Source organism: Somniosus microcephalus, chromosome 18 (genome assembly GCF_052327205.1).
Source record: "Somniosus microcephalus isolate GS21.2 chromosome 18, FLI_Smic_1.0, whole genome shotgun sequence".
Lineage (NCBI taxonomy): Eukaryota > Metazoa > Chordata > Chondrichthyes > Squaliformes > Somniosidae > Somniosus > Somniosus microcephalus.
In genome coordinates this window covers 21,560,121-21,584,801 of record NC_141004.1, presented here as the reverse complement: position 1 = coordinate 21,584,801, position 24,681 = coordinate 21,560,121, and the positions used below count along the sequence as shown (strand labels likewise).

Here is a 24,681-nt window from a genome sequence, read left to right as displayed (position 1 = left end):
CAACAGTAATTGTGATTGTAACTAGTTATCATTTAGTTGTTAAATGAATGTTATGTACTGTTTATCTAAAAGGGGAGGAATTGTTGTGTATGTACCTTTAAGAGAATAACTGGTCTCAGATTGCAGTACCGGCAGTGACCACCCCTGTATAAAAGGCGCTAGTGAGCCTCTGTTGTTTCAGTTTCACTATTGACTTCCATCAGTAAAGAGTTATTTTGTTCCACTCCTGCTGTCCGTGTCTCAATCATTCACGGACTGTGCGCCGGTGGTGGAGGGAGTGGTTACCATGTTGTTTGGCACATCTATTCATCACATCAATGGCTTTCCAAAATTGGTATCAACTCATTACTATCCTTAAAAGAGAACTGCGGCAAAAGGGTACAACACACTCATTTCATTCGTGCAGCCACATCCACAGCCAACCTGAACATTTCAGACCCTTACGTAAACAAAATGAGGCTCTGGAATCACAAATGATCAAATCCTATATATGTATCTCTAAATTTTAAACGGCTGTTGATTACAGAGTGCTAACTCCCTTTTTCATGTATTCCTGGTGTTGTCAACTTGCTATGGATTGTGGGACAAATGACCTTTCAACGGACATCTGACAAAGCAGCCAACTGACCATACACAAATGGCCTCAATGTTATTGAGATACTAAATAATTGCTTATCATTCTCTGAGGCCACATGTTCAAATCACAGCATCACAAGTAATTACCCAAATCATTTTTAGTAGGTTTGTAAATAGTTTTAATGTCTTTATCAGTTATAGTAGCATTAATAATCGTGTTGACATTTAATAATATGATTAACTGCGATTTCAAAGTTTGGCGTTGCTTAAATTGGAAGCAATATCTTGTTTTCCAACAAGGTCATCGTGTTTGATATTTACCGATTATGGTCAAATTCACATTTGCCTTATCTGTTATCGGAATCTATAGACAATGGATAGGATTGATCCCGATTGTTATAAAAACAGCAACACGCAACTCAGACATTCGCTGAAGCATCTGGCATTTCCCTGTTGGAGCCATTCCACTGTACCAAGGACAAAGATGAAGTGGCTGCTCATTGCGCTCGCTTGCATTCAGCTCTCTGAGTGTTTAATCAGGTAAGAACTGATGATTGTAGCCCTTGCTTTTGAAGTTTAGATATGTTTTGACTGTGTTTCCTCGCAGATGGAAGACGATGACTTCATCAGAATATTTTAAGTTTGTCTTAAACATCTCAGTTCTTCTGCCATTAACAACGCCTGTGCGTTTAGTGGGCTGATTTATCTCAGGGCCCAATTTTGCAGTCAGCGGCGCTGGTTGAGTACATGTGGAAAGGGTGCAGGAGATCAGACAATTGGGCCAACAGGCCTTCAGCACGCTTTGGCCTCAGTTCTGCCTGCCTGGGATTTTTGTACCAGAGTGCGTGCACACTTTTTATGCCGTAGCCTCGTTAAGGCCCCAGAATGCACAGCAAATTATTGCAACTTTCCAGCTTGTATGCCACAAAAGTGCCTTTTGCCATCAAAGCCCACTTTGACTAGGTGCCAGGAAAGTTCCCTGTGCAATGGAACTCTTAAAGATGAACAGGATTTTTTTTTGCAATGCTCACATTATGTTTGTAGCAGTGTATTGTTTTTATTATAGATGTGGCCAATATTTGTTGCATTTGTAATGCGTATGCAATATTTTTGGAGGAGGGGTACAATTTTGCTTTATTTATTATGGTAAGTTTGTTTATCCATACCCCAAAAAACAGTCCCTTAATGCACACTATTGGCCGGAATTTTACTGGTGCTCAGAATGCAGGTTTGAAGGCGGGTCCACTGTCGTCTTCTCAATGACTCTCCATTGCTGTGAATAGGTGACAGCTGCAAAAGTGGTATAAAACCTACCATTTCACAGCTGTTCACTTCCCAATCTGAGAAGCTGGAGCCTTCATGATTTGGAACCCACTTTTGAGCTTTATGCAGTTTGGAAGTGTTTGGAGTAAACTCTCTATCCACTGTCACCTCCTTGGAGCAAGCTCTCTCACCATTTGACAGATCGCTTCTGTCATCTCAACTTCAGCTGCCATCTATTCCAGCAGCATCGGTGCCCTTGAAAAAATCTCACCTTGGTCCTCAGAATCCCACCACAATCAGACCCAACACCAGCAACACCAGGCACGCCAGCACCACCACCAACAACACCAATCTTCTCCGCAATCACCTGATACTGCACAGGACAGAGGGCATCAGCACCCGACTACATTGCTGCCCGGGACGCCAGGGATGGCCTCACCATGGCCACATTTACTTCACTTGATGCTGTACACCCTGGCTGCCACATGATGTGCCAGGTTGGCTCCACCCCACACCTGCACCATAAAGCATCCCTACAATGCCCAAGCCATTCCTTTCACACTCACCACCTTTGCGGGGAGTGGGGGGGGGTACCGTTATGTCTCACCATTCACTGCAACTCACTAAGACACTTCCAAAGGTTCACACAAATCTGTCTAAGAACGCAAAGTGTTGAAAATAAAGATCTCAATGTTTGACATTACCAGAAACTTCACATGAACATTGGCTAAACCACCCAAGTGCCTATCCTTGTGTGTTCTTAGTTGGTATGCCTGCAGTAGGATGAGGGTGAGTGAGAGGGGTGCCTAGTGAGATGGGGAAGTGATAATGTAGATAGAGAGGGATGGGTGGAGGTGCAAGGTAAGTTGATGTGAGTAAAGATGTGCAGGAATAGGGTAGGGAAGGCAGAGTGATGGGGATGTGATGAGTGGCACAGCAGGATGAGATTGAGTGTGGCTTTGTAGTAACGTTTCGTGATCTACTGAGATCATTGAAAGGTTTGCGCCACTGCAGCCTGGTCCTCCTGATGACATCCCTGCTTGTGTCCTCCTGTGCAATGTGCAACCAGGCTGCATTGATCTCCTAGGGTGGTCTCTTACGCCCATGGGAAGGGAAGAGAACCTGCCTGCATGCTGTGAATCCCTCCATAAGCTTAACAAGCCCCATCCACGTAAAAGTCTTCTCACAGAGCGGGATGGAGCCGGGAGCGTGGTCGCAACCTGCCACTGACCTCGGCCGCACTGAGCTCACCTCGCTAGGCGAAATGGCGGCCTATGTCCCCGAAAAGCAGACTGTAAGTGAAGCGTTTAGAGGACTTCAGCAGAACATGAACTGGTGCAAAAAAAGGGATTCAGTGATTAGCACTACATTCTGAAAGCAAAATAATCTTCTCTCTCAGTGCTCCACACCCAATCAGCGTTTATCTCGATTCATGAGAGCTGGTATTTAAATGGAGACTGTCAGACACTTGATAATCCCTCTCCGTAGCCCATTTTGAAGTCAGTTGTGCTCATAACTACATACAATGATCTCCGTATTATTATATAAGGTACCTTTGTTTACTAATCAGTAAATGAACATAGCTTGTACATATGATACTGAATTATGTAGAAACAATTATTTGGCTTAATTTAGAAAGCAATATCTGACTGAATGCTGACCCCCTTTTCCTCCTCTATTTGCAGAGTGAAACTAATTAAGGGTAAATCTGTCCGCGATGTCTTGGAGGAGCGTGGGTTACTCGAAGACTTTCTGAAGAAGCACCCATACAATCCCTATTCAAAATACTTAGGCCCATCCCAGATGGAGTCCACGATTGCATCAGATCCACTTATAAACTCCCTGGATGTAAGTAATCTGTCATCTTTTTAAGGAAGAGCAGCAAACAGAGTAGGATAGAAACATTCCCATTGAGTATTACTGCATTCTGCACTTTATTAATCCTGCTGGTTGTGTCTGAATCCCAATAGTACAGCAAATATTACAGGCAGTCACTTTGCAGCTGTTACATTTCAGTGCAGTGCTGAGGGAGCGCTGCACTGTCAGAGGCGACGTCTTTGAGATGAGGCCCTGTCTGCTCTCTCAGGTGGATGTAAAAGGTCCCATGGCAATATTTCGAAGAAGAGCAGGGGAGTTCTCCCCGGTGTCCTAGCCAACAGTTATCCCTCAACCAACATCACTAAAAAAATAGATTATCTGGTCATTATCTCATTGCTGTTTGTGGGACTTTACTCTGCACTTCAAAAAGTACTTCATTGACTGTTGAGCGCTTCGGGGCATCCCGGGGTCATGAAAGGCGCTATAGCAATGCAAGACGTTTCTTTATTTTTCATTACCAGAATCACACAACAGGTATTCCATCTAGTTAACTAGATCTGCTTCAAGATCCCTAATGAAACTGGGAATAGTCACTCGCTGTTCCTACATATTTTTCTAAATGAACATTTGCTCCCATTTCTCAGCTGCCACATTACTTGAACCTGTGGAGTATTCTCCAAAAGCAACAGTACCGCTTTTAGAAATCTTAGTCCGCAGGGACAGTAACATTGAGGGGGTTGTAAAACGAGCACCTTAATTTCCCGCGGGATGGGTTAGGTTAAAGTTTCCCCTAAGTTAAACTTTTAGCAAACTAAGTGCATCCGTTTAACCGTCTATGACCTGGAACACATGTGGAACTATACTGTCCTCTGTTGCCTGAGAACCAGATACATTTCTAATTTTGTGTCTTTCTGTTAATTTCCTGACAGCTGGCATACTATGGGACAATCAGTATCGGGACCCCACCTCAGAGTTTCACTGTCGTCTTTGATACCGGTTCAGCTAACCTATGGGTCCCATCGGGTTACTGCTCTAGTCCAGCTTGCAGTAAGTAGAAATAAATATAGACAATAATAGTAATTCTGGTAATAGCACACTTTGGTTTTCTTGAGCACATGAAAGTATACAGATGCTTGAGGTGATTACAGTTATTACTCTTAACTCAAATTTGCTTCATTATGACCTTATATTGCAATTTATAAGCACTAAATTCCCACTTTCGGATGAGACATTAAACCGAGGACCTGTCTGTGCTCTCAGGTGGATGTAAAAGACCCCATGGCACTATTTCGAAGAAGAGCAGGGGAGCTTTCCCTGGTGCCCTGGGCAATATTGATCCCTCAATCAACATAATAAAAAAACAGATTATCTGGTCATTATCACATTGCTGTTTGTGGGAGCTTGCTGTGTGCAAATTGGCCGCTGGCAGATCTAAGTTATACTGCCTGCCCGGTATTACCCTTGCAGTGGGGAATAAAAAACACCCAAATGTCATTTACGTTTTTGTTCAAAATGTGTCAAACTTTTAAATTTTGCTTTACAATGATTGCAGCTACCCACCATTGTAGTGTGGTTCTAATTCCTGGAGATAGTTTCACATCTCTTGCCGAGGTTCTCTTTGGGTGACTTAGTCTCAATGCAAACAGTGAGGTTTAATTCAACTAAAGTATTCACAACACAAGTAAAAATGCTGTGTCCTCTACAGTTCACATAAACTCGTGGAAACAGGATTAGTGTTGTGAGAGGTAGAATACTGTAGATGCTGGAGATGTGAAATAAAAACTGAAAATGCTGGGAATACTCAGCAGGTCCGGCAGCATCTGCGGAGAGAGAAACAGAGTCAATGTTTCGGGTCGATGGCCCTTCATCAGAATTGGAAAATGTTACAGACGTAACAGGTTTTAAGCAAGTACGGGGGCAGGGAAAGGGGGGAAGGGGAGGAAAGAACAATAGGGGATGGTCTGTGATGGGGTGGAAGGCAGGAGAGATTAAATGAACAACAGAACCATTACCAGCACCCGCTGTCCAAAAAAATGGGAGCAGTGGTTATTGTCTGAAATTGTTGAACTCGATGTTGAGTCCGGAAGGCTGTAACATGCCTAATCGAAAGATGAGGTGCTGTCCCTCGAGCTTCCGTTGAGCTTCATTGGAACAGTGTAAGAGGCCGAGGGCTGATAGGTCAGAGTGGGAATGAGATGGAGAATTAAAATGGCAAGCGACCGGATGCTCAGGGTCACACTTGCGCACTGAACAGTGGTGTTCCACGAAGCATTTTGTCTCCCCAATGCACAGGAGACCACATCAAATACAATATACTGAATTGAAAGAAGTACAAGTAAATCGCTGTTTCACCTGCAAGGTGTGTTTGGGGCCTTGGACGGTGGGAAGGGAGGAGGTAAAAGGGCAGGTGCTGTGGGAAGGGGAAGGGGAGTTGGGGGTGATGAAAGAGTGGACCAGGGAGTCACGAAGAGAATGGTCCCTTCTGAATGCTGAAAGGGGAGGGAAGGGGATTCCTCATTCTGCATTCTACATTTGGCGCCCCCCCCACCACCGCCCCCGCACCCCCCACCCCGCCCACCCCCACCACCCATCTTTCACTTGTCAGATTTTTAGTGGGGCTCGGGCCTCATAATCGCTGGGGGCTCTTCGCCACCAGAGTGGGTAGCCAACCAGTGCGCTCCGCCTGTCAGTCAGCCAAAAGTCAAAATTGATCACTTGTGTTCTTTTTAGCGGAAGCAATGTAATTTAAATAAAATGATTTACAAAAATTGTCTTAGAATTAAGAAGCCAGATCAAATGTTCACTAGACTGAGTGAAATTTTGATTTAGAATTTTAAATTCTCATCCTTGCCTTCAAATCCTTCCATGGCCTCGCCCCCCTCCTCCCTATCTCTGCAACTTTTTGCAGCCCTACAACCCTCCAAGATCTCTGCGCTCCTCTAATTCTGGCCTCTATGCATTCCCAATTTGAATCGCTCCACCATTGATGGCTGTGCCTTCAGCTGCCTGTGCCCTAAGCTCTGGAATTCTCTCCCTAAACCTCTCCGCCTATTTACCTCTCTCCTAATTTAAGATGCTCCTTAATACCTACCATTTGACCAAGCTTTTGCTCACCTGTCCTAATATCTCCTTATGTCTCTCAGTGTCAAATTTTGTCTGGTAACACTCCTTTTTTCTACGTTAAAGATGCTATATAAATGCAAGTTGTTGCTGTTGTATTGAAATAAACACTATAATCTAATGAAACTACAGTAATTGGAAAAAATGTTTTCTTTTGTAGAAGATCATCACAAGTTTAATCCAAATGACTCCTCAACATTTCAGCTTGCAAACAAATACATTTCCATCTATTACGGTACAGGCATCATGACTGGAGTACTGGGATATGATACTGTCAGAGTAAGTCAAACTAGCGGATCTCCCGTGCCTGGGGTGCAGTGCCCAAAAGTGAATGCAGTGCTGCAGATGGAGCCTGACCAAAGCTCTATACAACTGAAGCACAACTTCCTCACCTTTGTATTTCAGCACCCGAGACAGCATTCCATTAGCCTTTTTGATTGCTTTTTGCACCTGTTGACTGGCTTTTAATGATTTGTGTACTACGACTCCCAAGTCTCTTTCCCCCGCGACAGTTCCTGATTTCTCACCATTTAGAAAATACTCCAATTTATCTTCCTTGGGTCCAAAGTGGATGATCTCACACTTTCCCACATTGAACTCCTTTCACTTAGGAACATAGGAACAGGAGTAGTCTCTCGAGCCTGTTCGGCAATTCAATGAGATCATGGCTGATCTGTGACCTATATATTTCCGCCTTTGCCCCATATCCCTTAATACCTTTGGCTAGCAAAAATCTATCACTTTCAGATTTAAAGTTAACAATTGACTTTGCATCAATTGCTGTTTGTGGAAGAGAGTTCCAAACTTCTACCACTTAATCTGTCGATGTTTCTTTGCAACTTTGTGCTCCCATCTGAGCTACTTATTGGCCCTAACTTTGCGGTCAGAGGCTTCCCGCAGGGAAATGCCTCCGATCCGCAAATGAAATCCATGCCTACCTGGTGGTCTGGGAGGTACAGAGACTCACGGTCCTGGGCCTCTCCGGGTACCTACGGGAAGAGGCCCACGTGGGCCGGTCCAACGAATGACAGAAGGGAATCCCCATTCATGCTTATGAGGATTCTGTATATACAGAAACCCCATAAGTACGTATGGAAATACCCCCCAAAACACCTCTACACTTCAAATAAAATAAAATAAAAAATCACATATTTAAAATTTATTAAAATGGCATTTAATTAAATATTTAATCAAAAATTTAATTTTTTGAAAAATAAATGTACACATTTTAAAGGGGCTAAAAATAAACTTACCTTATTTCACAGGTTTTTAAATGTATAAATTATTGATGAAATTTAATTTTTCTGTTCTTTAAAACTCTTACGCTGGTTAAAGCAGGCCTTACGCCTGCTTTTACCAGGCGTATGATTTTCACAGGCATTCGCTGGGCAGACTCTCCGTCCGTGGAGGCCCTTTTCTCTGCGATGCTGAATTTTCTCGACAGATCGCAAGTTCTGCGTTTTAGCGCATGCCTAAACGGGGAACTTGCGCGGCCCTTACGGGCGCGTATACACCTCGTACGCACCCGTAGGGGCAGCAAGTTACAGCCCAATATCTCTCCTATCTTAGTGTCATCTGCAAACGTATACAACTCTCTATTCCTTCATCTAGGTCATTAATAAATATGGTGAAAATTTGAGGCCCTAGATCAGATCCCTAGGGAACACCACTTGTCACATCCCACCAATCTGAGTACATCCCTTTATCCCCACTCTTTGTATCCTATCTCCCAACCAATTTCTAACCAAAGTCAAAAGGCTACCTCCAATTCCATGCACTCTCACTTTTGCTAATAATCTCTTGTGTGGAACCTTATCGAATGCCTTCTGGAAGTCCTTATAGATAACATCCATAGACACTCGCTTATCTACCTTATTAGTGACCTCCACAAAAAATTCAACTAGTTTGGTCAGACATGACTTACCCTTAACAAAGCCGTGTTGGTGCTCTCTGATCAGCTCATACTTGTTCAAACCTTCGCTCACTCTATCCCTAATGACAGATTCGAATAGCAACTGAGTGCACTTCAAAAGTAATTAATTGGCTGTAAAACATTGTGGGATGTCTGAAGGGTGTGTTCAGGTGCCACATAAATATAAGCTCCACATTCTTTGGTACTTGGTCCCAGTTTTCGGGGCCAGTGTAAGAGCACTTCATTAGCGTGGAGCAGTTGAGCGCAAGTGCCAACTACATAGAAACATAGAAGATAGGAGCAGGAGTAGGCCATTCGGCCCCTCGAGCCTGCTCCGCCATTCAATGTGATCATGGCTGATCATCCAAATTCAGTACCCTGTCCCTGCTTTCTCCCCATATCCCTTGATCCCTTTAGCCTTAAGAAATATATCCAACTCCTTTTGAATATATTTAATGAATTGGCCTCTACTGTCTCCTGTGGTAGAGAATTCCACAGGTTCACCACTCTCTGGGTGAAGAAATTCCTCCTCATCTCTCTCCTAAATGGCTTACCCCTTATCCTTAGGCTGTGACCCCTGGTTCTGGACTCCCCGACCATCGGGAACATCCTTCCAGCATCTAGTCTGTCTAGTCCTGTTAGAATTTTATAAGTTTCGATGAGATCCCCTCTCATTCTTCTAAACTCCAGCGAGTAAAAGCCCAATCGACCCAATCTCTTCTAATACGTCATTCCTGCCATCCCAGGTATCAGCCTAATGAATCTTCGCTGCTCTCCTTCCATGGCAAGAACATCCTTCCTCAGATAAGGCGACCAAAACTGCACACAATACTCAAGATGTGGCCTCACCAAGGCCCTGTACAACTGCAGCAAGACATCCTTGTTCCTGTACTCAAACCCTCTCGCTACGAAGGCCAACATACCATTTGCCTTCTTAACCGCCTGCTGTACCTGCATGCTTACTTTCAGCGACTGGTGCACAAGGACGCCCAGGTCTCGTTGCATTTCCCCTTCTCCCAATCTATTGCCACTTAGATAATAATCTGCCTTCCTGTTTTTGACACCAAAGTGGATAACCTCGCATTTATCCACATTATAGTGCATCTGCCATGCTTCTGCCTAATCACCCAACCTGTCCAAATCATACTGGAGTTTCTCGGCATCCTCCTCACAGCACACACGCCCACCCAGCTTTGTGTCGTCTGCAAACTTGGAGATATTACATCTAGTTCCATCATCCAGATCATTAATATATATTGTGAATAGCTGGGGTCCAAGGACCGATCCCTGCGGTACCCCACCAGTCACTACCTGCCACTCGGAAAAAGAGCCATTTATTCCAACTCTTTGCTTTCTGTCTGCCAACCAGTTCTCTATTCAAGTCAATACCTTGCCCCCAATCCCATGTGCCTTAATTTTACACACTAATCTCTTATGCGGGACCTTATCGAAAGCCTTTTGAAAATCCAAATACACCACATCCACTGGTTCTCCCTTATCTATTTTACCAGTAACATCCTCAAAAAATTCCGGCAGATTAGTCAAGCACGATTTACCTTTTGTAAAGCCATGTTGACTTTGTCCGATCCGGTCACTTTTTTCCAAGTGCTCTGCTATTACATCCTTTATAATGGACTCTAGCATTTTCCCCACTACCGATGTCAGGCTTACTGGTCTGTAATTCCCCGTTTTCTCTCTACCACCCTTTTTGAACAGTGGGGTAACATTAGCTGCCCGCCAATACATGGGCACTGTTCCAGAGTCTATAGAATTTTGGAAGATGACCAGCAATGCATCTACTATTTCTAGGGCCACTTCCTTAATACCCTAGGAGGAAGATTATCAGGCCCTGGGGATTTATCAGCCCTCAATCCCATCAATTTCCCTAACACCATTTCCCTACAAATACTGATTTCTATCAGTTCCTCCCTTTCATTAGACCCTATGTTACCCGAAATCTTTGGGAGGTTATTTGTGTCCTCCTTTGTGAAGACAGAACCAAAGTATGTATTTAATTGGTCAGCCATTTCTTTGTTCCCCATTATAAATTCCCCTGATTCTGACTGCAAGGGACCTACGCTTGACTTCACCAATCTTTTTCTCTTCACATATCTATAAAAGCTTTTGCAGCCAGTTTTTATGTTCCCTGAAAGCTTACTCTCATATTCTATTTCCCCCCTCTTAATTAATCGCTTTGTCCTCCTTTGTTGGATCCTAAACTGCTCCCAATCCTCAGGTTTACTGCTTTTTCTGGCCAATTTATATGTCCTCTCCTTGGATCTTATGCTATCCCTAATTTCCCTTGTTAGCCACGGTTGAGTCACCTTTTTTGTTTTATTTTTATGCCAAACTGGGATGAACAAATTCTGTGGTTCATCCATGCGGTCTTTGAATGTTTGCCATTGCCCATCCACCGTCAACCCTTTGAGTGACATTCCCCAATCAATCCTAACCAACTCGCACCTCATACCATCGTAGTCTCCTTTATTTAAATTCAGGACCCTAGTCTCTGAGTCAACTACTTCACTCTCCATCTTAATGAAGAATTCTATCATATTATGATTGCTCCGACCCAAGGGGCCTCGCACAACAAGATTGCTAATTAATGCTTTCTCATTACATAATACCCAGTGTAAGATGGCCTGATCTCTAGTTGGTTCCTCGACATATTGGTCCAGGAAACCATCCCGTATACACTCTAGGAATTCCTCCTCCGGGCGAATCTCTGATACCTGCCTGGCTCATGCAGTCAGAAACTCTGGCTCCCACCTGCCATTGCGGGGGAGGTTGTCCAAGTTTACACCCCCACCCCTCTGCCCCCATCCCCCGATGCCCACTCCATGTCTTCCTCGGCCCCTGGAGGAAGAGGCAGTGATCTGGAAAATCGTTTTAAAATATGACTCGTTTCGTCAGTGGCCTGAACCAGTCTGCCCATTTGGAGACCACTGTGCCTCAGGTCACCAGATGTATTGGTCTCCAACGCTACGCCAGGCCCTGACTGAGACATTGGAGCAGGAACATCTGGTGCAGGGAGTCTCTACTCCTGCCTCCACGCCCCCCGAAGACATTCGCCTGGCAAGGGGCAGCTGGAGGTTCTACACCTTGCGAGGGCAAGTTGGAAGCATCAGAGACCAAGAGCAACTGGACCTTTGCTGCTTCCTGGAGGGGAGCTGTCCGTCACTTGCAAAAGTTACAACGGGAAATCAGCAGAACCGGCAGAACCGCCTATGTAATAAAAGCAGAAAATGCTGGAAACCACTCAGCAGGTTGGGCAGCATCTGTGGAGAGAGAAACAGAGTTAACGTTTCTGGTCGATGACCCTTCCGTCTGCTTTTGTATTAGAGACCCCTATGTGTTCATTGCTACCAGGCCCATGTTACTTGACTTCCTTTCAATATGATCTGCCTTAAATATTTAAACCGTTTTCTTTTCAATAAGGTATCCACGATTGATATCACTCACCAGGAATTTGGTTTAAGTATCACTGAGCCTAGCAGATTCCTTGACTTATCTAAATTTGATGGAATTCTGGGATTGGCCTATCCAGATCTTGCAGTAGCAGGTGCCACAACTGTTTTTGATAACATGATGTCTGAGAAACTGGTGGAACAGCCTATGTTTGCCTTTTACCTGGCCAGGTGAAGTATTTTTAACTTTGCTACTTCCAGATCAATATTTTTTATAAAGAACATTGGCCCAGAAATTCGGGTCCCAATGCGTGAGTACGCACGGGGTACTCACGCGTGGACCCGATGGAAGTGCCGGTTTCTTGCATGCACTGCGCATGCGCGGGAAACCGGCACTTTCGTTCCTCTGAACGAAGGGGTTCAGAGGTCGAACGCGTGCGCGCGGGAGTCTGCGCGTGCGCTTTGAACTTATGTTTTTTTTACAGGTTTTTCCGTAAGGGTAAGTCTTTAGATTTTAGAAATGTAAAAACCAGGCGTAAGGCCTGCATTTTAAAAGGTAAGTGGGCAATTAATTAAAATTAAACTTTTTTCCACTGGTTTATTATTTTTAAATACTTTAAAGCAAGGTAAGTTTATTTTTAGCCCCGTTTTTTTATAAAATTATTTTTTTCAAAAATTTAAATTATTGTTTAAAATAGTTATTTAATGTAATTTATAGTTTATTTAAAAATTGTGATTTAAAAAAAAAATTATTTGAAGGTTTACTGTTACTTTGGGGCCCGTATATTCATAAGTTTAGACAGGTCTTCCTGTCAATCTTATGAATGGGCTTTTCCCTCCTCTGATTGGCTGCCCATGGCTCACGTGATCCCAGGGGATGCATCGCACTAACTACGCCTCTGGGACACGCAAGCACAGCGCGCCAGGAGTTGGAGCAGGCCCCGGAGCGGAATTCCACGGAAGCCCAGAGCTCAACTGCCGGCGCGCAAGGTAAGTGCAGGTCAGGGGCTTGCACCCGCGGGAAGCCCCGACCCGAATTTCTGGGCCAATGTCTACACAAAGCTTTCCTTTTCTTTCAACTTATCTTTATCAACAACATTGACATTATGGGCTGGATTTTTCCTCTGCCGTGTAACTCAATAGGCGGTACAGCGGTGGAAAATTAAGCAAAATGGGGACGCGGGGGCTACAGTCAGATCCCCACCCCTGCCTGCGCTGTGTTAAATTTTCCTCCTCCTCCTCTCTCACCTCCCATGCGCCCACCCCCACATCCAGCAGGGATCTTGACCACCCAGGGCATTTAAATGATGGTGCAGGACAGGGTCAGGGAAACCAGCCAAACTGTCCTACATTCTGCCTCAGGTATTGCCGACCACAGGGACCCCAGAAGATGGTACAACCTGGGGCAGAAGTGGAAAGCTGCTAATGGCTCAGTTGGGAGGGAGAGGGCTAGTAGTGGGCACTTCTGGCTCTCTTTGGGCCCTTCGCTTTTCTTAGAGGGCCCACGGCTCATGGAAAAGCTTTCTTCTAAAAAATATTTTAAGTCTTTGAGGCGCTTCTGCCCCCTTTAAGACATCCTCCTCCTTTCTGTCCATGGCTGCACCATGGAGATTTGCTACCTGGCTTTCTCTGTGTGGCAGAAATACATCTGGGAGCCCACCCTGCATTTTAAATGACCGAGGAAGATGGGTCACCTCAGGCAGTGAACCCGCCCTAGACGAGAATCCAGCCCTGTAGGTATTGCTGTTTGATACTTTGAAGATATTTCTTGAGGGTCTCGGCTTTAATGAGCCAAAGAATTAACATAGAATCATAGAATCATACAGCACAGAAGGAGGCCATTCAGCCCATCATGCCTGTGCTGGCTCTTTGAAAGAGCTATTAGTCCCACTCCCCCACTCTTTCCCCATAGACCTGGGGTTTTTTCCTTTTCAAGTATATCTAATTCCACCTCCCTTTCTGGCAGCGCATTCCAGATCGTAGAAATAAATAAAATAAATCTGACTAGATCGCAATGCAAACATTTTAAATTGTGCAGATTTACTTTTTTCTATTGTAGGATTTACCAGGGTCCCACTCAATAGTTTCCATCCTCTCTAGGATTTACAGCAAGTGTACCAGCATGATAACAATTACTTTCAAACACATATTTGACAGAAAGGCCACTATGTGACAGAAATTTTAATCCAGCACAGATCCAGTTTTAATTTCTTTTTAATCTTTGTTTTTCAGACAGGATGGTCAGTCCGGAAGTGAAGTTGTATTTGGTGGAGTTGATCCGAACCACTACACAGGTCAAATTAACTGGGTTCCCATCTCAGTGATAGGATACTGGCAAATCCTCCTCGACAGGTAAGTAAATGCCCATTAAAAAAATGTTACATGTTCCGGAATAGAATTCAACTACAAAAATGTGTTTGTACAGAAATAATTCATAATGAAAAACAGATTAAATGTTGCACAACTTTAACTGGGCAGTTTAACATTACAGCAGTGTTAAAGAGAACATATTAGGGACTAGCTGAGAAATGCATAATTCAGAGTCATAAGAGCATAATTAGATCCAGCACAAGAAAAGGTCACTTGGCCTGGCAAGTCCGCTCCATCCATGTATGATCGTGCTATCATGGACTTCCACCCCACACCTCCTGCTGATCCTCCACACCTTCCCTACCACCCCTGAAAAAAATTTCAAGCAACAAGATAAGAGTCGTGGGGCTGGATTTTGATTCTGGAGGCGTGTAGGAGGCGGGACTACAACTTTCGGGGTTGTAGTCCCGCCTCCATCGAGTTGTGGCCAACCCACGTGATTTTCACTCGATTGACCTTGTTGAGCCCGCCCAGCGGGCTCAGCAGGCCAATTAAGGGCCACCTGGCAACAGGGGACGTCACAGATTGACATTTCATCTCTCAAGAGCTTTTGACAGATGAAGTATCAGCGTTTGACAGCTTTTGACAGATCGCAGCCATTCTGCTTTCTGTGCTGGTGAGATGAGGGACTCCCGAGACCTGAAGGAAGGAAGGCTGTAAAGGTAAGTAAAGGTAATTAAACTTCTTTAAACACTTTACACACACCAAACACAGTTACCTCTGCACTCATGCACCCATCACTCACCTGAACACCGGACATCTCGAACCCTCCAAGCCCTTCAGCCCGACGGTTCGCCTCGCTAACTTGGCGTGGTTTGGAGCCGTCGGGAATCCCACACTTCAGCAATAAAAATAGGGATTAGGCTAAAACTGCCTGTCAGCTACCTGTTAACAGACAGTTAATTGGCACTAATCCCCTTCCCACCTCGGGGAGGCGGCTCCCAGCAAAGGTCAGGTACCCGCCTCCTTTGAAACTGGCATGGAGGCGGGATGGGTTCATGCCCCCCGATTTTGTGATTTTAACCCCCCACACACCCCCAATCCCGCCTCCACGGCCCAATGAAAATCCTGCCCATAGAGTCATATGGAGTCATAACGGCACAGAAGGAGGCCATTCGGCCCATCGAGTCCGTGCCGGCTCTCTGTAGAGCAATCCAGTCAGTCCCATTCCCCCGCTCTATCCCCGTAGCTCTGCAAGTTTATTTCCCTCAAGTGCCTATCCAGTCTCCCCTTGAAAACATTGACCATCACTTCCGTTGGCAGCGAGTTCCAGGTCCTCACCACTCGCTGTGTAAAAAAGTTTTTCCTCACATCCCCCCTGTATCTCTTGCCCAAAACCTTAAAACTGTGTCCCCTAGTCCTTGTACCATCAACTAGTGGGAACAGCCTTTCCCTGTCTAGCCTATCCAAACCCGTCATAATCTTGCACACCTCTATCAAATCACCCCTCAAACTCCTTTGCTCTAATGAAAACAAATCCAGCTTCTCCAACCTGTCCTTGTAGCTAAGATCCCCCATCCCCGGAACCATTCTGGTAAATCTCCTCTGCACCCTCTCAAGGGCCTTTACATCCTTCCTAAAGTGTGGTGACCAGAACTGGATGCAATACTCCAGTTGTGGCCTAACCAGCGTTTTATAAAGGTTCAGCATAACTTCTCTACTTTTGTACTCAATACCTCTATTTATGAAACCCAAGATCCCATATGCTTTGCTAACCACTCTCTCAATATCTCCATAACCCTCAACCCCATACTCAACAGATATTGGTCCAGCTCCCATCCCCTCTTCATCTTGGGCCTGCTTAAATGCGAACCAGCATCAACTGCAACACTTTGCATTTGTAGAACACTTTTTACATAACACAACATCCTAAGGCACTCTAAAGTTTGAACAGTGGATGAAGCAGGGATTAAGGGAGAGGTTAAGGGGAGGTAACTAAAGGCAAAGTTAAAGAGTTGCGTTTTGAGGAGACTTTTGAAGGTAAAGAAAGTTTCAAAGCAGAATTCTCAACCAAAAGGCTAAAGGCTCCAACACCAATGGTAGGACAGACACAGGATGCGCAGGTAGCGGGAGACAGTAGAGCTGAGAGTGCACGCTGGTATATAGTGCTGGAGAAGATGACAATGGTAGGGTTGGGCAAGGCTATGGAGGGGCTTTAGGATGAAGTGGAAGGCTATGATGGCAATTCACTGGATGATAGACAGCCAACTGCAAACCAGGAAAGTGAGGATCAATATACTAAAGGTTGCACCTGGCAAAACATTGCAGGACCAAAAATATTGTATGGTTGAAAGAATACTAAAAACAGAGCAACCATAGCAAGAGATTCAAAAGCACAATCCAGGTGTTACGTTGCATATTTACTGAAAGTATAACGATGGAATAACATTTGGAAACTGTCTTGATGTATGATGCATACATTAGCATATATTAGTCTCCGTAAACAGTTATCACTTGTGTAGTAGTTTCAGATTTCTAAAACATGTCATGTAACTATAGATGTCCTTTTCTTTCCCAGCGTGAAAATCAACGGCCAGGTAGTGGCATGCCAAAGTGGTTGTCAGGCTGTTGTCGATACTGGCACCTCTCTGATCGTTGGCCCCACCGCACCTATCAACACAATTCAGCGTGAAATTGGTGCATATCCAGGATCTTACTACATGGTAATTTCATCTTAAATCAACGGACACAAGTTCTTCACGTTAAAAGGGATTCAGATGCATTAATAACAATATTTCATACTTATGCTAAAATTAAGAAAAGCCTCAGAGCTAACTGATAATCAATAATTCAGTTTAAACCTAAATTACACCTGCCTTCCCAGACAATTCCACTGTTAATCTCTTGTTATTTCTGTTCTACAGTACGGTGTGGACTGCAGGGACCTGCCCAGTATGCCCTATGTGACTTTCACCATCAACGGAATTGACTACCCCCTGCCTCCTTCTGCCTACGTGCTCCAGGTATGCTTTAACCCTTAGCCTGCCAGAATCTCCACAATATCTTATACCATCCCAGGCTTGCTGTTCTTTGTAAAGATTTCCAGTGTGATTGCTGTACCCCACCTTTTACAGTAAGCCTTAATGCCAGCCGACAAAAGCTGCAGATTTTTAGGAAGCTCTGTGGTTACATATTGAGTGCAGCATCCGTCTCAAATGCTTAATCCATCCATAGCCAAAATACAAACTCTTTTTGAAAATCATTATTGTTATATACAGTTAGGGGGAATTATCGACCGGGCGCAAAGATTAGCGCCTGCTGCTAATTATCGCCTCCGACGGCAAACTTGGCTTTTATCGCCCCTGGAGGTGATTGGAGCGCAAAATCAGGCGCTTCACACCTGTCTTAAGGCGCTAAGGCCGAGGAGCGAGGCGCTACCTCAGAGCGCTGGCGAAGCTCATGTGATGTCAGTCAGCAATGGAACACAGACACAATGGCGCCCGCCAGTTCTTAAAGGGGAGGGTCGATCTTGCTCTCCATCCACACCCTGCTCATTGCAGCCTTGAATCTCGGCCTGGACAGACCTGTACATCAAATCTGCTGGAAAGAACAATGGAGAGATCCAGGGAAAGAGCTCAGAGTGCAGCCCCCACAGTCTCTTCTAAATCGATACAAGGAAGGGCAAATCAAAATGAACCTGCAAAGTGCTGCTCAGTACCCAAAACTCCTTCACACAGCGTTGAATCTCTCCAGAAGTCTCTCTCACTCTCTCTCTCTCAGAATGCGTGGTACAAAAATGTCACCAACAAAAAAAGGCAGGAAGCAGTCGCCTTTAAATAACACTCCCCCCAGTCCCTTCCTGACTGCAAAACGCTCCCCTCAACCTGTTGTTGCTACTGGCAGGCGGTAAGGCAGGGGGCGCCACTCAATATCCGGTCCAGGGTGCTATCGGGGCATTGCACACGCGACTGACGTCACGATTTGCCGGTGCAGGAGATCGTGGCAGTAGTGTTTAGCGCCGCCGCAAAATGTCTGGTCAATTTCGCGAGCGATGCAAGCATTGCCGCGCCCGGGCACTAGTTGCTTTGCGCCCCATTAGCGCCCTCTTAAGGCGCTAACGGGAGGTGGAAACCAACTGAATTTCTCTCCCATGGAGTCATAGAGTTATACAGCACAGAAAGAGGCCCTTCAGCCCATCGTGTCCGCGCCGGCCATCATGCCCTGCCTATTCTAATCCCATTTTCCAGCATTTGGTCCGTAGCCTTGTTGTAGTTGTAGTAAACAGTATATCGACCCTACAGTATGGATTAAATCAATAAACCGAAGTTACATTTATACGGAACTTTAATTTATTATTTCGTCCACACCAACTTTCTGCCTTTCACTAACTCTTGTTGAAGTACAAGAGTTAGTGTAGGCACGATGGGCCGAATGACCTCCTTCTGTGCTGTAAAACGCTATGATTCTCTAAGCACAGTTCTGCGGGTGCCTGCCACCCCTAGTACCTGCTCAAGTGGTCTTTCTTAAAGTGTGAGTCCGGACAGCGAGTGTTGGCCAGTTATTCAGCGGTGGGTGGGGGGGCACTACAGTCAAGGCCAATTCACCGGAGGCACACATTCCAGCACGCGTCACTGGATAACAATCAGGAGTGGGAGCTCTGGCTGACTCGTTACCCCCACACGCTCACACTTAGGCACTGAGGCCAAATGTCTCTCCCTGCCCTTCTTCAAATAGTGTCCTCTCCCACGTCCCTCCTTCAAACAGTGCCACCAACCAAAAAATGAATGGTTCATTCATCCATTTGCCAAATATACTATCTAGCTGCATACTAATTGTCTGCTGCATTTGCCTGCATTACCACAGTCAATTTGCTTCAAAGTAATTCATTGTGCAGAGTGCTGTGGGCTGTTTCTGAGAGATATCATGATAGCCATCGTGAAGTGTGGGGCAGATGGACCAGCTGGTTCTTTTCCTGCCCGAAAATTGCGTATGTTCGCACGTGATATGGCATGATATGCAAGCAAGTTCATTCTTAAAAGCCAACAAGCGTAGGAAAAACTGTTGATTTGTTCTTTATTACTTTACTTGCAGAGAAATCGCAATGGACAGCAAAGCTGTAACAGTGGATTTAGCAGCATGGCTATGCCAACTTCTGAACAGCTCTGGGTTCTCGGAGACGTCTTCATTGGAGAATACTATTCCATTTTTGACAGAGGAACCAACCGAGTGGGCTTCGCTCGGGCTGCCTAATCTATACATCCAGGACTTTGTTTAAATCTCTTCCCCCTACCCCTCCCCGATTTGCATTTACAAATCTCTCCGGCATTCCTCATGATTCCCAAATGCAACGGCCAACACAGTGATTGCATGACTGATTAAAAATGATGCTCGTACTAATTTGCACAGATAGCTGTACTTTGTAGACGATTATCCCAAAGAAATAATGGAGAAGATTAGAAAATATTAAAGTGTCATAAGCATATTAATAGCTGTCTGATCTCTTTCTTCTATATGGGTATTGGAGGTTGGATGAGATGTTTGTGACATGAATCAACTGAGCGGCCTGTGGGTGGCGCTGTCCGGGGAGAATATAAATACTCGGGCACGGGCCCAGCCTGCGCAGGACATTCTTAACAGGAACTAGTGAAGGACACAACTAGACCTCCATGTTGTAAAACAGTTGATTAAAGCTTTGTTTAACGCTTAGACCAAGTGCCTAGTAGTTTTCTTACGTCAGTTTGCACCAGACACAGACAGATATCATCAGTGTGACTGATCTACGATATTACTCCTCAGATACTAAACAGGAGCTCACCTCGGTTTCGGCCTAATTAAGATTTCCTGTATATGCATCTTTAGATTAATAATTATTTTTCCAATGCACATGTTCAGCTTTTGAGACCTATTTTCGCATCTGTGACGATGTTGATGGTCAGGGGTCTCTGTCTGTTTCCTCCCATTTCTGTGTTTAAGTGATGTGGGAGCTTTCAACTTTAAGCTTGATCCTGGGATGGGAGTCCACAGGGTGAGGCAACCCCAACAGTGCAGCGCTCAATAAAACCCAAACACAAAAAGCAAAATGCTGCCAATCTGATATAAAAGACAGAAAATATTGGAAACGCCCAGCAGGACAGGCAGCACCTGCAGAGAAAGGAAGGTTAGGGGTTAACGTTTCAGGCCTATGACCGTTCGGCCAAAGGGCATGAAGGGTCATTGACCTGAAACGTTAACCTTATTCACAAAATTCTAATGGATCAGTAAAGCTATTCACTCGATTTTAAGTCCTCCATCCAGAAACATAGAAACATAGAAGATAGGAGCAGGAGTAGGCCATTCGGCCCCTCGCGGCTGCTCTGCCATTCAATGTGATCATGGCTGATCATCCAAATTCAGTACCCGGTCCCTGCTTTCTCCCCATACCCCTTGATCCCTTTAGCCTTAAAAAATATATCCAACTCCTTGAATATATTTAATGTATTGGCCTCTACTGCCTTCTGGGTAGAGAATTCCACAGGTTCACCACTCTCTGGGAGAAGAAATTCCTCCTCATATCTGTCCTAAATGGCCTACCCCTTATCCTTAGACTGTGACCCCTGGTTCTGGACTTCCCGACCATCGGGAACATCCTTCCTGCATCTAGTCTGTCCAGTCCTGTCAGAATTTTATAAGTTTCACTGAGAACCCCTCTCATTCTTCTAAACTCCAGCGAGTACAAGCCCAATCGACCTAATCTCTCCTCATACATCATTCCTGCCATCCCAGGTATCAGCCTGGTGAATCTTCGCTGAACTCCTTCCATGGCAAGAACATCCTTCCTCAGATAAGGCGACCAAAACTGCACACAATACTCAAGATGTGGTCTCACCAAGGCTATGTACAACTGCAGCAAGACAGCCTTGTTCCTGTACTCAAACCCTCTCACTACGAAGGCCAACATACCATTTGCATTCTTAACCGCCTGCTGCACCTGCATGCTTACCTTCAGCGACTGGTGCACAAGGACACCCAGGTCTCGTTGCACTTCCCCTTCTCCCAATCTATTGCCATTCAGATAATAATCTGCCTTCCTGTTTTTGACACCAAAGTGGATAACCTCGCATTTATCCACGTTATATTGCATCTGCCATGCTTTTGCCCAATCACCCAACCTGTCCAAATCATCCTGGAGTTTCTTGGCATCCTCCTCACAGCACACACGCCCACCCAGCTTTGTGTCGTCTGCAAATTTGGAGATATTACATCTAGTTCCCTTGTCTAGATCATTAATATATATTGTGAATAGCTGGGGTCCAAGGACCGATCCCTGTGGTACCCCACTAGTCACTACCTGCCACTCGGAAAAAGACCCCTTTATTCCAACTCTTTGCTTTCTGTCTGCCAACCAGTTCTCTATCCAAGTCAATACCTTGCCCCCAATCCCATGTGCCTTAACTTTACACACTAATCTCTTATGCGGGACCTTATCGAAAGCCTTCTGAAAGTCCAAATACACCACATCCACTGGTTCTCCCTTATCTATTTTACCAGTTACATCCTCAAAAAATTCCAGTAGATTAGTCAAGCACGATTTACCTTTTGTAAATCCATGTTGACTTTGTCTGATCCTTTCACTGTTTTCCAAGTGCTCTGCTATTACATCTTTTATCATGGACTCTAGCATTTTCCCCACTACCGATGTCAGGCTTACCGGTCTGTAATTCCCCGTTTTCTTTCTACCACCTTTTTTGAATAGTGGGGTAACATTAGCTACCCTCCAATCCATGGCTACTGTTCCAGATTCCATCGAATGTTGGAAGATGATCAGCAATGCATCTACTATTTCTAGGGCCACTTCCTTAAGTGCCCTAGGATGTAGATTATCAGGCCCTGGGGATTTATCGGCCTTCAATCCCATCAATTTCCCTAACACCATTTCCCTACAAATACTGATTTATTTCAGTTCCTCCCTTTCATCAGGCCCTATGTTCCCCGACATCTCTGGGAGGTTATTTGTGTCCTCATTTGTGAAGACAGAACCAAAATATGTATTTAATTGGTCTGCCATTTCTTTGTTCCCCATTATAAATTCCCCTGATTCTGACTGCAAGGGACCTACGCTTGACTTCACCAATCTTTTTCTCTTCACATATCTATAAAAGCTTTTACAGTCAGTTTTTATGTTCCTTGAAAGCTTACTCTCATACTCTATTTTCCCCCTCTTAATTAATCCCTTTGTCCTCCTTTGTTGAATCCTAAACTGCTCCCAATCCTCAGGTTTACTGCTTTTTCTGGCCAATTTATATGTCCTCTCCTTGCATCTTATGCTATCCCTAATTTCCGTTGTTAGCCACGGTTGAGTCACCTTTTTTGTTTCATTTTTATGCCAAACTGAGATGAACAAATTCTGTAGTTCATCCATGCGGTCTTTGAAAGTTTGCCATTGCCTATCCACTGTCAACCCTTTGAGTGACATTCCCCAATCAATCCTACCCAACTCGCGCCTCAGATCATCGTAGTTTCCTTTATTTCAATTCAGGACCCTTGTCTCTGAGTCAACTACTTCATTCTCCATCTTAATGAAGAATTCGATCATATTATGATCGCTCCAACCCAAGGGGCCTCGTACAACAAGATTGCTAATTAATCCTTTCTCGTTACATAATACCCAGTCTAAGATGGCCTGATCTCTGGTTGGTTCCTCGACATATTGGTCCAGGAAACTATCCCGTAAACACTCCAGGAATTCCTCCTCCACAGTATTGTTACTAATTTGGTTAGCCCAATCTATATGTAGATTAAAGTCACCCATGATGACTGCAGTGCCCTTATTGCACGCTTCTCTAATTTCCCTTTTAATGCCATCCCCAACCTCCGCATTACTGTTTGGAGGTCTATATACCACTCCCACTAACGTTTTCTGCCCCTTGGTATTTCTCAGTTCTACCCATACAGATTGCATTGCTGCATCAAATTGCTTCTTCAATGATTCCAGTGTTTTTGCCTCCATCACTCTGCCGGAAAGTCTATTCCAAGTGTTGATCACTCTCTGCATGAAGAAGACTTTACTCATTTCAGCCCTAAATCTACCTTGTACTAGTTTGAACCTGTGTCCCCTTCTCCTATTTCCACAGTTTAATTTAAACTGTTCCAGATAAACTTTCTCCATACTATTTACTATCTTATATATCTCTATAAGGTCACTTCTCAGACACCCTCCTCTCCAGGCTGAGAAGACCAAGGCATAAATTTGGTTCTCACTGTCTGGGCAGTAATCTCCCAGAGCCGATTGCCCGCCCGTTATAGAACCCGCCCGATTTTCATCCCATTGAAATCCACGGTAAAGGAGGATAGGTGTGGGGAGAGTACAGGGAGCAATGTCCTAAAGAAGGGATATTAATGCATGGCGGAAGCCATTTTTAGTTTTAATCGGCGGGCAAATGGGCAGCCCATTTTACACCTCATCCGAGTTTCTTTTCAAGAGTATCGGGTGAGGTCTGAAATGAGCTACTGATTCATTATCACAGGTTTTTCACCCAGTGTTAAAAGTTAAACTGGCCTCCAATGAGTCTAATAAACTATGTGAGAGGTCAATTTAGCTCTTTCGCTTTTTTTGCCGACGATCTGCATATTTTGAGTCCTTCTTGGTGCTGGAGTACACCTCCCAAATGAAATCTACGATTTAGCCATATATTCCATAGTTTCCAGCGCCTTCATACAGACACGTCAGACCTGAGGTTAAAACCCTTACCAAAACTAATGAAAGCAATGTAAATGGGTTTCCACAAAGATGCAATCCTGCCCTACCAACTCCTCACAAGAGCAGAATCCAACCCGTTCCATTCTGATTTCTCTGCAGGCCACCAAAGCATCAGATATTGTCATGTTTCCACCTGACTTCAAGCTCTAAGGACCCAATGCTGGTGTAGGTGGGGGCACGATGTTTACATTGTTGTATCCATTCTCGTAGACCTTCATATAACAACCTCTTAATGATAAGAATCATTTTTCCCTAGCTCGAGCTTCAGCATTTAGTCAGTCCTGATTCCTGTTGGTTTGATTTAATCAGGTTTGGAGTCAAACGTTTAAGTTACAGGAAACTCTCGATTTACCGGCACCTAAATAACCGGAAATCTCTGTTAACCGGCAAAATTCAGGAGTAGGTTCAGGTAAGTTTTACTTTATATTAGTGGCCGTTCCTGGATCTGTGGCCATGTAACCGGGGCTCCTGCACCTATTGCTGTGCAACAAGGATGCTTAGTCTGTGGCCGGGGTTCCTGCACCTGTTGCCATGCAACA

At 44.7% G+C, this 24,681-nt stretch overlaps 1 protein-coding gene across 1 annotated transcript; it reads left to right on the top strand.

The window, feature by feature from the left end:
• Window positions 1-1,060: 1,060 nt before the first annotated feature.
• On the top strand, window positions 1,061-20,067 carry LOC147105108 (pepsin A-like). The gene is made up of 9 exons (XM_086011187.1): window positions 1,061-1,116; window positions 3,525-3,687; window positions 4,587-4,704; window positions 6,938-7,056; window positions 12,128-12,327; window positions 14,329-14,448; window positions 16,985-17,129; window positions 17,331-17,429; window positions 19,498-20,067. Exons 1-9 carry the CDS (start codon window positions 1,061-1,063, stop codon window positions 19,654-19,656), a joined length of 1,179 nt encoding a protein of 392 aa, XP_085867313.1. The 3' UTR covers window positions 19,657-20,067.
• The last annotated feature ends 4,614 nt before the right edge of the window (window positions 20,068-24,681 follow it).